The sequence below is a fragment of the Drosophila bipectinata genome, chromosome 2R (assembly GCF_030179905.1).
Source record: "Drosophila bipectinata strain 14024-0381.07 chromosome 2R, DbipHiC1v2, whole genome shotgun sequence".
In the NCBI taxonomy this organism is placed as follows: domain Eukaryota; kingdom Metazoa; phylum Arthropoda; class Insecta; order Diptera; family Drosophilidae; genus Drosophila; species Drosophila bipectinata.
The window spans coordinates 8,912,698-8,925,725 of NC_091737.1; the positions used below are offsets into that span (position 1 = coordinate 8,912,698).

The following is a 13,028-nucleotide window of genomic DNA, read 5'->3' on the forward strand; positions in this document are numbered from 1 at the left end:
GCTAGTCCCTGTTTAATTACTTTGTTTTCCACCATTTTCCGCGTTTTTACTTCCGCCATCAAATCCCATTTTGTGGTTCAAGCTAGTAAATAGAGTTTCAAGTACATAATCGCTTATATAAGGGTCTCGTATATGTATCTCCGCTGCTATATATTGGGGGAAAAAATAAAGGAAAACCCTAAATTGGCGCAGGCGCATTTCCCGACAGTCCTGGCTGATGAGCTCCAATGGCACCGCCAACATAGGATATCCACTCCTCCCCGTCTCCCCTGACATGGAACGTCAATACTTGAGCCAGGCGAATGGCAGCTCTCCAGTCCACACACACATCCTGGCTGCAGGATAATTCCCAAGCTTCCCTAATCGGGCATTCGAATTGGTTGGCCAACAGAGCTCGTTCTGTAAATACTTTTATATAAAATATATCTATATGACTATATTGGAGAAGTGTAAGGACGATGTCCTGACTGTCGATTGTATCCTGAGGGTCCTTGAGTGGGTTGATAAGCCAGGCAGCAGGACCACCCAAATAAAGACGCCCGAGCTGAGCGGAAATGTCAAGTTGACGCTCTCGCCGGAAGTGCTCAGTGCTCGGAATTCAGGACTCAGATCTGAGAGCTGGGAGATAGAGACAGGACAATGGCAGTGATGCCGGCACACTGTATCCTTCTCGGCATTACCCTGAAAAAAGGGGCTGTGATGCGTTTAATCAACAATAAAATCAGAAATCAAAAACTTAATGAATGTCCTTTTGTCGTTACGACGACAATGACACCGAAGGAGGTTTTCACTGGGGTGGGACTCCTGATGATGATGACGGGTGCTCCCCGCTCTCCGTTTCCCTTTCCCTCGCTTCATTCCAACGGCCGTTACGGCATCCGTGTCCGTGCTTCTGGCCGTGTCCGTATCCGTGTCCGCGTTTATATTATGTGTGTCAGTGTATGTGTGTGGGCCAGTGTCCGGGATGATGACTACGATGATGTTGATGGGGCAATGACGGCAACGAGAGCTCTTAGCGCGGCTGATGGCTGCCACATTCCGTAATAGCGGTAACAGGGAATGCCTAGCCCAGGACACTGGCCACTTCCCCACTTCCGAATCTCTCGTAACTGGACCCAACAGGCGCTTAAAGTTGAAACGTTTCCGAACACGTTATGGGAGGTGGCACTGAAAGAAAAAGGGTATTAAACTAAATTTCTCGTTTTTATATGGGGTTTATTCTGTTTTTGGAAGTTTAAATAAATTTTAGTTTTTAGTTTATAATTAATTAAATTATTTGAAATCCCTTGAAGCTTTTTCTCTCCCTGGAGACGCCCCTCATAAAAGATGAAAACTTGAAACTGAATTCTGGAGCCCGCCAAACGTCGGCTTTAATAGAATTATTGATTTTCGCGTCCCGAGAACTGCCTCCCGCACTCCCTACCTCCTTCCTACCTTACTACCCACATCCTACGTACAAAAAACACCATCACGCACATGCTGGGCAGGTCTTTTTTAGCTCGATGATGTCGCGTTCTTGCTTATTTAAATATTTCGCTGTACAATATACAGACTGGGAGGGATGTGGAGTATGCTATGGGCGAAGTGGAAGTTCACGATGAGTTGGCTAACTGTAAATATAATATACGTTCAAAGTATGGGCGGCCGGCCCAGACACATGGGTTTATTTTGGGCGAACAGAAAAATTTGCAACGCGTTTGGTGGCCCAAAAGATGTCATCGAACCGGAAATTCAAATGTGTGTGGCCACTGAAAAATATGCATTCATACATTGTAAATAAAGAGTTCACCATAAAAATTTTGAAGCAGTGAGTATCATCATAAATGATACATTTTAAGGAATATATATAAGAGCTAGCCTTTTCCAACCAAAGTGAGACTCTAAAAGTCGTTCTTCAAGGATAATGTAAGTAAAGGATTATGTATCTTTTCTGAAACTCTAATAAAAATAAACTTTCATCACCAGTAAGTTATCATGTTGTCTTTTGATGGGGAATTAATTAGTTTTCTCTATTCAGGAGCTCAAATTACATGTCGCATTAAAATGTATTTTCCTACATAAAAGTATGCTTCATTTCCAAGTGTGTGTGTGTGTGTGTGTGTGTGTGTGTGTGTGGGCTTGTGCGTTAGTGTTTGTGGGTCTATCTAAAATGCTAAGAGCAGCAAAAGATTTTGAGCACCGAATTTTTGGTAAAGCTCCGCAAATAACGGCAACGTTCCAAGGAGAAAGGCGGCAAACGGAAGAAAAGAGTGGCAGGGGGTGGGTAAGGCGATAAAACCGCAGTTGGAGCAATGTGGAAAAAAAAAAGTATAGGAAATAAGAACAAGATGAAGTCTCGGGCCAAGCAAAGCGCTCGCTTAGCCAATCAGCGAGCGGCGGGGGCGGAGTCTATCCCGAACTGGTTTGCCGGCGCTTTTTATGTCGATTTCGGTTTCGTGTTTTTCCTCTTTTTTTTTTTTTTGTATCTCGTATCTCGTATCTTGTATTCTTTGGCGTTTTCGCCTGCGTTTACGCTTTGCTCATCTCTCTTTGCTCTAATTTTTTCCATGGGTTATCTCGCTCTGGCGCAAGACTATAGGAGCGAAAGAGAGGGAAAGGCCGTTCGTGTTGGTGTTCATTTGTATCTGTGTGAGCCAAAGAGAGCCGAAGCGAGCGAGAGGGAGAGCGTCCGAAGTGTGAGGGAGAAAGTAGGTGCGCTCGTATTGGGGAAGTGGGGTAAAAATTCCGTTGGGATAATATTTCATTTTATAATCTAATCCTGGGATAGGTTTATGGTAGTAAAAAATAGTATTATCTTTATTATTATTTAATTATTTTTATTTATGATGAGGAAACCCTTTTCAAAAACTTCCTCTTTAGAGTTCTTCCAATAAGGATACCGGATTTCTATCTAATTAAAACATTCTGTAACTCCACCCAGTTTAGGTTCTGCTTTGTTTTTTTTTTCCTTTTCCCCAAGAGGGGCTCCCCTAGCCTAGGCTGGTACATATATAGAAATCTTATTTACCATTTACTTGGACGCGGTTGGCTAAATCCTGGCGCTCGGACACCTAATCACATGTAATGCGCGCGCATTATCTGCGCTCTTATCTCCGGTTTCTTCCGGGGGCAGTACCCCCCCACCACCCACCCATCGCCCGCCGGTCGCCAAAGTCCACTTCGTTTCGCAATTCACGAGCCTGAATCACGAAGGCCGTCGCCATTCACAGGCAACGGAGGTGCTAAATGCCGAGTGGGTGTTGCCACTTCCCCGGCGACCTCTTCCCAGCCATACCTTCATCCTCCACCGCCACCACCACCACCACCACCCACCATCGTCAGAGGAATAAGCACCGCCGATTTACTCTTTCATCCCGAACACCCGAACCTGATATGTCGCACTGCTCGCACCCACACTGGCTGCTAAGCTCACGCCCACGCCCACTGTTCACGGTGTATCCCTGTGTGGATGTGTGTCTCCGGGTGTGATGGTGTGCGTGTGCTTGGCATAATTCCACCCGAATTTGCAGCAAATCCACGGCGCACAAAAAATAAAAGAAAACGCGCAGCCGAACGAGAAACCCTGGCGCGGGGGGAGCTGGGGGTAGATGCGAGGGGGTGGTGCTGGGGGGTTGGGCACCGCAGCGAGCGACGACAAGTGCAATTCTGCGCCGGAACAGGTTTACCCACCATTCGCGTGTATGTGTGTGTCGGTGAGAGAATGGCTCTCTCGCACTCTCAAAATGGTGCTCTCTCGGCCTTGCATGCAAGTATGTGTGCTTTGTTTTGGTCACACACACACGCATAATGGGAGAGCGGCTTGCTTGACTCACTCACCAAAAAGGAATTTCGGAGTATTTCTACTACTATTTGGAGTTCCCTTCTCGTAGAAGATATTTTCGTTAAAAACGATTATCTTCTTTTATGTTTTTAATTAATTTAATATTAAATAATTTTTCAGAATAAAGCAGATATTCATAAAATACTTTTTTTATGAAATTAATTGTTGAAATCTACGTTATATTTCTAATATCTAAAGATTTTTGTGACGTTTACCAATTGGTAAAAGTATGCTGGAAAATACAATACCGTAAAGGTAAATAAAATTTTTTAATTAATCTCACCTAATGAAATAGTAAGAGGCTATATCGTTAAAGATTACATATATTAATAAATTGAATAAATAATATTTCCAATTGTCAAAATGGAAAGACTATCTATAAGCTTATAGGTAATCCATTGTGAAAGGACTGCAATTATACTACTTTTTACTACAATTTCTACTCCGCTGTTATCTCAAGAGTGTCTCTCTCTCTAGCACCCACACAAAGATATCCAAAAGAGAGCTGGGTCTCTCATAACCCACACCAACGCAGCGCCATGCCGGAGGCATAGACCGAACACCCGAACGCCGGCACCCGGCAGCATCGACTGCTCTGCCGCGCGAAGGCGAAAGAATGCCGTCAGTTGTGCGACAACTTGGACTGCGAGAGGATGTCTTGACGCGCACCCTGCCAATTCAGTCAGTTACCTGCGAAGAGTTCCCAGGTGCGAGGGCGATCAGCTCCAGAACATAGCTAAATTAAAGGACATACATAGCTCCATACCCGGCTACTCCTGCGGGCATCCAGAAGTTCGTCACAGAACCAGAAGAGCCACTGAACGCTCCACTGGATTTGCGAGTCCGGCATTCGACACGCTGCCAATCCTGGTGACGCAGCGACGCGATCAGCTCCCGATTTCATGGCACTAATGATGTCGCGTCGCCCCCAACAAGAACAACAACAACTACATGACAAACTATTGCAACAACAACTGACTCAGAAACAGAGGCAACTTCATCTAGCGTCATCGAATCCGTTCCACCAGGAGTCGCGCCTTCCAAGCGAACGTGTGTGCAAATACGCGAGTGTGTGTGCGTGTGTCTAATTAGCGTCTCCCCGTCATAAATCGGAAATCAGAAATCAGAATTCACAAATTGAGAAATATCTCTACCCCGAACCGACCTCAGCCTCAGCCTCAACCGCAACATCAACCATCTCCGGGAGGGGCAGTAATCGAATTTGAAATCGGTACTTTATCGCGCGTCTGCAAATTGCACTCAAATCGAATCAAACGAAATCGTAGCGGACCATACAAATTGCAATTAATGCCAAAGCGCCTGCATCTGGCCAATAAAAGTAATAGGTGGAACAATATTGCCAGTGATTAGAACATTGAATCGCCAGCGAGATGGACTTCCAGAGCGCCATGGAAACCTTTGCCGAGGCCTGGGTGGCGGCCAACGCCGGTCAGCAGGTGAGTTTGTGAAAAAAAATCTATGGGGATCTTCTGTCTCCTATTCCTACGATTCGCCGGCGGCAATTTACACCTATGGCTCAGACATATATGGTATATGTATCTCTATCTTCCGGATTCAAAATGAATCAGTTAAAAGCAAACAATAGCGACATATGGCCAAGCGATGGTGATAACGCCCGTGTGTAGATATGCGACCGTTTCGCTATTTATGCAGATTAAGATAATCCTTATCGGCTGAGATTTTCGAGATCGGTGGCGCGATAAGCCCTCCGACTCTGACTCCGACTCCGACTCCACTCCCCTCCACTCTGTCTGTTTACCGCCACTCGGAACAGTTCTTTTCTGTTTTTGTTTGGGGCACTAATTGCATTGTAAAGCCGATCCCCAAACCCCGCGCCACTCGCACTAAAAAAAAAGTGGGTTGAGTTCCCCGAAAGCTTTTGCCAGTCAGATAAGATAATCCCGACGGCAACTTTGACAAATGCTGGTAATTTCGGCATAAGGCGATGACGAACTTAGATATCGATGGGGTTTACGAATCGGGATGGCACCTCCTGGTTGCCAGAAAGGGGTTACCACCATGGGGAGTACAAAACCCTGCATGTGTCCCGCGTCATTGTGGTGCGACGTTATTTTGTATTTTTTTATCGGACGCCCCTGTCTAGTGATATCGCAATTAATCCAAATAAGTGCGATAAAATTGATTATGAACATGCTGGCGTGATTAGCCCACTCCCCGTACAGCTCTTTAGAAAAAAAAAAAGTAAAGTAATGGGTGGGGTGGGGTGGTGTGTCACTCATACACATGTCCAGATATCTGAGTGTGTGTGTAGTTGTGGCCAGAGTTTATTAGCAGACATAATTGATTATGTTGTGTGAGTGTAATTATTATTTATCTGACTCCGAGGTCTGACTTCGACTTCTGCCTGCCTCAGTGCCTCAGCCCCATTGATATCGGTTACCCAAGCACCCAAAAATGGGGGGTGACTAATCCAAGAATTTATTGATTTTGTTTCCATTTGATTTTGAAAATATCTATGCTGTATATTAACTAAATCTGGGGGACCCACTCCGCCACTGTCTCCGGGTTATAGTACTGGCCGAATCGAAAAGCTCTCAAAAACAAGCCATACCCTCCCCGCCAATGGGAATACTGGGTTCCTAATCGAGGACTTATTGGAACCCCAAGGGAAAGATCGAGTTATATCTACAGTTGAGATTTAATTTTTAGTTTAAAGAAAAATTAATACCTCCCCTGGGCGAATGATTGCGGCATTACTCTGTTTGCATTTTTAGAAATGTTGTAGTTCTCTGATGAAATGTGAGTTTTTCAAAGAACTTTTATGTTTTATGGGTTTTTGATTAGAATCGTTGGGTCGTAGCACTATGCTAGAGCATTCGAAGCTTCGGCTCTGCTTCGATTTGTTTCATCTCCTCGCCTTTTGTTGTTTCTGTTAAAATTTTTTGACAGTTTTATGTGTCGACGCATATGCTTAGTGAATGGGATTAAGATAAGACTTAGGCGGCGTAAGTTGCCCCGACTGGGCCAGATAATAAACCTGTATGGCCAGAACCGTCAGAATGGGTATAAATAAATGGGAATTCTTTCGTAAACTATAACAAATCATATTTAATAACAAACCCATATGGGATGGTGTGTGTGGTGTGAGTTCTTTTGGCTTGCAAACTAATTATAAAGCATTTAGTTTTATTGTTGTGATAATTTCTGTCGCTTTTTTTTGGTGTTTTTTCTTGAAGAAAAATATCGAATTCGAACCCGAGGAAGAGATAATGCCGAGCGAGTCTCTTCATTCACGGTTAGATCACCTGAGCTCCCGCCTCTTCGCACCTCCTCCTCCTCTTGAGTTGGCCAAGATAGGCCGTCTTATAAATTATAAATGGTTCGATTTTGTCTAATCTGAAAGTGTTAAGGAGGGTGAGGAAAAAAAAAAACAGAGGCCTTAGAAATCAGATAATGGAATATTTATTAATTGAAATCTTCTTCACTGCCACTGCTTCCTGCTCACCGTCATGATCATCGAATAGTCATTTCCTCAGACCCAGACCCAGTCTCAGTTCCAGTTTCAGTCCCTAGCGTTTTCCCTCAGTTATCGGGGTGACCAAGACTAATGATAATCGGGGTTAATCTGGCCGCGCATCAAATCGGAGCTCCAATCAAATGCATTCTTCGACCATTCTTCGAGATCTCCTTTTCAAAGGCATCAAAGGCAAAGAAAGCCCCTTCCCACGTTTTCAGTTTCGTTAAATTCCGGTAGTCAAATGTCCATTAAATGCTGCTCATAAATGTCCAAACTGTTTGTCATCTTTGTTGCCGTTGTGGCTGCCGTTTGTTGGTGTTGTTAAGACCCGCCTTCTGACTCTTGCTACTGCTTCTGTGGGCTTTCTTATATTCCTTGTTGGCTCTAGACACCTCTTTCAATTCTCGGGGCATTCCGTATTTATCAGAGCTTAGGTATGTTGGGCCCCATACCCCTTCATATTTTTCCTGATCCCTTTAGCCGCTTTTGCGCTGCCTCGTCTTGATTGTAACACATTTTTAGCATTTCATTCGACGGCGACTTTCGGCTTTCTCAGTTTCTTAGCTCTCAACGCCCCTTAGCCCCTGGAATCCCCAGCGATCTGTCAGTTGAGCGGCTTTTTACGGCCCGATTATGCGCCTTCGTTGAGTTTGCATATAAGCGATACACCACATACTATATATATACTCGTATTTATTAATTATTCAAAGCCGATTGGATTATAATAATTTATAATGATTATTATCATAAGTTGCTTGGCCTCAGCTTCAGCTTCAGCTTCAGAAGCGCGGTCTCTGTTTTTAGAATTGGAATAAGATTTCAGATTTGGTTCGTCTGTTTTCCATTTCAATCAAACTAAAAGCCCCCCAAAGTACTCGATAGTTAACCAACCTTCGGTGTCAGGGAAGTTCTTGGGAAGAGACTGACAGGAATATCAAAACACCGAAAACGCTTTAAGTTAATTACAAGTTGTCAGCTTGTCTCTGAAACTTCCATTTCTTCATTATTATTTGGCACTTTCAGGTTCAGGTCTTAAATCAATTCTATTTCTCTATTTTCATTTTTTTTTTGTTCATGATCGGTTTTTGTTTGTTCATGTTTTCGATTTCGGTTTTTCTATGGTTCGACTTGGAATCGCTATGGCTTTCAAAGGGGCCGCCCGATGGTCTCCTCCTCCTCTCCTACTGCTGCTCCTCAGATAATCAACAAAACGTGTTCGACTTGTTGAGGTTTTCCTTTCTGCACTTATCATAGAACACCTTGCGGCCCGGCGTTGTTGGCTTGCAGCTAATGACACCTTGATAAAACGATTTGTAAGACATTGCGATAAAAGCGGTTCAGGCTTTGTAGCTTAACGTGAACCAAAAGCTGATAAAAAATATAAAGAATAGAAATACCAACCAGCCGAAAAAAAAGCGGAAAAGTTCGAATGATAATGACAACTTTCGGGTAATTAATTTGTAGGGCATCTGGATTCCGTGTCTCTGAGTATTTGTTTGGGGCATTTATCATTCAGCATAATCGAATGGCACAGTCTGTGACAAAACACGAAAACAGAATCGAATTTTATACGATTTACGCATTTCGAAAATCATCTTCAAATGTTGCCTCCCCCATTGTCACCTTTTTCATTCTTAATTAGTGGATTTAGCTTGTTCCTCGTAGATATACGAGACTGCCCGATTTCAGACTATTTTTATATGAACCAACCAAATCCGTATTCCGTATCCCTCCACTCGGTCGGACATAAATTCTGGGAATGTTTTGAAAATTATGACAAGTCGGTTGAGCGGAATATCCAAAAGACAAGTGGAAGTGAAATGAATATCGGAATATCTGAGAAAATCTGGGGAGATACCATATATAAACCATATCATAATTTTTTATGTTTGTGCTTCGGCGGGAAGCTTCGGCGGGTGATTATAAACTTTGGTTCTGATTGCCGTGCAGATCACGATGACATTGTTGGGGCTTACTCGGTAGGTATTTTCGGTGCTGAAGATTTATTATTTATCACTAATACGCCCCGTTGAAAATCATAAGCCGGGCCAGGCTTATGCCGGGCTACGCCGATTTCTACAAGTCACAGCGACAATCGGCTTCCGAGCATATTTCTCTCCTCAAGCCAACTCAGAGCCAAGTCGAAATGTCGGTAACCTCGTCTTATTTAAAGTATTAACTGCTAACTAATGTGCGACACATTATAAAGCAACACGCTCGCTCACCCGCTCACCCCCTCGTCCGCTCGGCCAGACATCGATATTGGTTTGGGGCTTGGACTGGGGCTGAGACTGAGACTGAGGCTGGCCAAGCCAAACACAAACACAGGTGAAACAGGTGATCGCCATCACGACACGGGCACAGTGAGTAAGCGGCGATCATGCCTGGCATCGACAAAAGAGATTATATTTCCTAAGCGGGCCCAACAAAATGTGACCAAAGCTGGAGCGAAGCGTCTGGAAGCGTATTTAATGCGCCTTCCCCCGCTCCATCGCTCCACCGCTCCAGTGGCCCGATCGCTGAGCTGCTTAACTAAATCCGGCTTAAGATCCAGCGCACACAAAATTAATGTCGTTGAAAAACACAGCAAAAGTCACACATTAACAGCGGCGGCAGCGATCGTTGCCCAGGAAGTGGCTATGGCCACTCTGGCGATCACCCATTGTCGATCTCTTTCTAGCTCCCTCTGGCCAGAGGCCTCTGGCTAATGGCCAGAGGAAATGCTCGGTGTGTGGACATCTTACAGGGGATTAGTTTGAATTTGCAGAGTGAAGCGGAATGCGGGAAAATAAGCTACTTGCAGATGGATCCTCCTCACCCTCTGGTGGTCTCTGTCCTCCGGGAGTTGATTCAAATTACCGACGATTTATTGGCGATCGCCGGCACTTGGCTACTGTGATCAACTAATCCACTTATCAGTCTGGCATCTAGCATCTCTGTCAGGTGTGATGGTGGTGGTGTACCATCCGGTTTGTCTTTGTTTTGATCCCTGGAATGAGACCATATTTTCATAACCTTTAATCGGTATTGTAAAAAAAAAAACAACAGAAATAACCAGTCAGCGGGACGATAAATCGATCATTACCCAATTTAATCTATATAATGGGGCTGGGGGACTGGCTGGCTGTCGGTGACCAACCGCCTTTTATCCAAATCTAATCAATTTCACCAATAACTCTACCCCTTTCGAAAATGTGGGTAGGCGTTGTATATCTAAATGTGTAAATTAGTGTGTTTGCCGTTTATCAGAGACTGGACAACGCGTTGGAAACCCAAAACCCTGAACCCGAAAGCCTGACCAAGGCGTACGCGTTATATCAAATGCCCCGACACTGTCGCCGGGTTAATCTAATCGCACGGGTCTCTGGGAATTATGCGCCAGTTTGGCCAGGAAGATAACCACCGGCACAAGTCCAAGAACGGAATTCGATAAATTCCCAGTGTTATCATAATGAAGCGCCCCCGATTCCGTAAGAGCGGGTAAACAGAATTTGATTGATTAGACACACAATTAACACAATCACATCTGATTCGGCTCGATTTCCTTTCTCCACAAATCGTACAATGAGGGCAGAGTAAGTAGCCTCTTCCAGACAGCTGCGTTGAGGGTCAGAGTTGAGTGTCAAACGTTTGATGTTGACCCAACGCCAAATCCTACTATATATCGGCCGTCGCATCGGTTGCGTGCTTGACACTAACCCCAAAAAACGGGTAAAAAAAAAGAAACAAATCAATTCCTGTGCAAATTGAAAGCTGCCACCCACCCACTGGAAATTGGTGGTTCCAGCAAGGTGGCTCGCATGTCTGGCGACTGTAGCCGCTTATCGGTGTCATCGTATTTTGTCCCCACACGATGGGGATGTGGCATCCACGGGGCTTTTGACTTGGCTAAACTTTGCGTGTTAGCCAAACCTAATCCCGGCTAAATAGTGGGGCGGAGGGATGGTTCTGGGTGGCAGTTGTTGTTCTGGCAGTTAGAAGTGATGTTAGTGGTGCAGTTATAGCATGACACGTAATGTGAATGTCAGCTAATCTGCATGTGAAATGGCAAAGCAAAGCGAGGCAGCAATTACACAAAACACTAATTAGAAAGGGTGGTGGCAGGAGGCAGAGAGTTTACCCCTCACCTCAGCAGGAAGTTGTCAGCAGCTAGCTCGGGCACTCAGTCAGTTGCTCAATCACTCATCCAGTCATTCATTCATTCATTTAGTCATTCATTCAAGTCGCTCTAAACCAGAGGGTCCCCAGCAGATCATGGAAATACGCTTATGTCGGATTATCCCATAATTTATGTTTGCTGTGCCTTGGCCGAACAATGGATTTGCTTTTCAGGGCAACACACAACACACTCGCACACTCACACACACCTAATTGCCAAGATCATCAGAAGGAGATAGAGAGATATATGTAGAAAGAGAGGTAGACACTCTTTAAAAAGGAGGCTAATGACAATATGCCTCGGAGGAAGCGTTCTCGGCAGGGGCTATCAAGGGCAGATGACAAAACAGAAATTGTGTCACTCGATTACAGGATCGGGAAGTATTATAAAAAAAAAGAAGGCATCGGAGGCAGCAGAAGGAAACAGCAACCGGAAGCGTAATCGAGCTAAACGAACGCCGTCGGGGAAGTGATCAAAAGGTGCGTGTGTGTGGGTTAACCCATTGTGAAAGCCAAGGAAGAGGAAAAAACGAGCGGGAAGCGCTGAGGAAAAACGCGATGAGGAAACTCGCCCAGAAACAAAGTCAGAAATACAAAAAAAAAAAAAAAGAACACATCACTACCGGTCAGAAAGGGAAGCAACTGGAAGGGAGAATAGGAACAAACCGAAGGCAACAAAAAACGGCTAGAAGACCCAGACAACCACCAATGGGTCCCCCCACGTGCAATTAATAAAAAAAAAACACCGATGCCGGGGGAAACACCAAGGTAGCGAAAGAGAGAGGGCTAGCCGGGCCAAAAGAGAGGGCTATATAGAGATCCCCGTAGCTATGGTAATGCTAACAGGTGAGGGTGACAGTCCATATAGCGATGGCGGTCCTAGAAAAGTCAGTCGGGAACAGCTGTAAAAATGCTAAGCGATGCAAAAGATATGTATCTGCGGGATGTTGATGAAAATTGTATCTACAGCAGCTAATTAACGAAAACTTTTTTTTTTTTTGTCGAGGTGATCGGTAAACGGTGCCCCGCGGCTGTCCCACGATGGCAATCTAAATAGTTAAAACTTGTCTATCTTGTCCATAAAATCACTTAATTTTCACAACTATATGGAGTAATTAATCATTTTTTATTGGCTTGTTAAAATTTAAACTTTTAACAACGGAATATTTAGCTTTCTTGGAGACTGTATGTTTTTAAAAAGACTAATTAGTTGAACATAAAGATCCACCTTTCGTTGAACGAAGGAGCCGAATTCCGCGAAATAGTTTCATGCCCTGGAGAGCATTTCCTGTTTGGCGATTTTCGGGCATACGGGCAGAATGTTTTCCGCTTAAAAATAAAGACATATTCGAGCATTTAGACTCGAAAACCAATTCCGTGAGTGTCGCCAAAAACTGTTTGGCAAACGGTGAACATACATATATTCGGGAAAACACATTCGCCAGCGGGTCGAGAATCATAAAGTTCGAGCATTAGGGCCCACAAAGACCCATAAACTTACATAGTTGGGCCTGTTTAAAATGCGCTTAATAGTTTCAACATGTGGCGTGG

The 13,028-nt window shown here is 44.4% G+C and overlaps 1 protein-coding gene across 1 annotated transcript in view; it reads left to right on the forward strand.

The window, feature by feature from the left end:
- Positions 1 to 4,457: 4,457 nt before the first annotated feature.
- The window catches only part of dve (SATB1_N and homeodomain domain-containing protein dve), a 43,391-nt gene continuing 34,820 nt past the window's right edge, over positions 4,458 to 13,028 (forward strand). Inside the window, exon 1 of the mRNA XM_017235298.3 lies at positions 4,458 to 5,277. Within this exon, the coding sequence (XP_017090787.2) occupies positions 5,212 to 5,277 (66 nt within the window). The 5' untranslated portion in view covers positions 4,458 to 5,211. The remainder of the gene's footprint in view (positions 5,278 to 13,028) is intronic.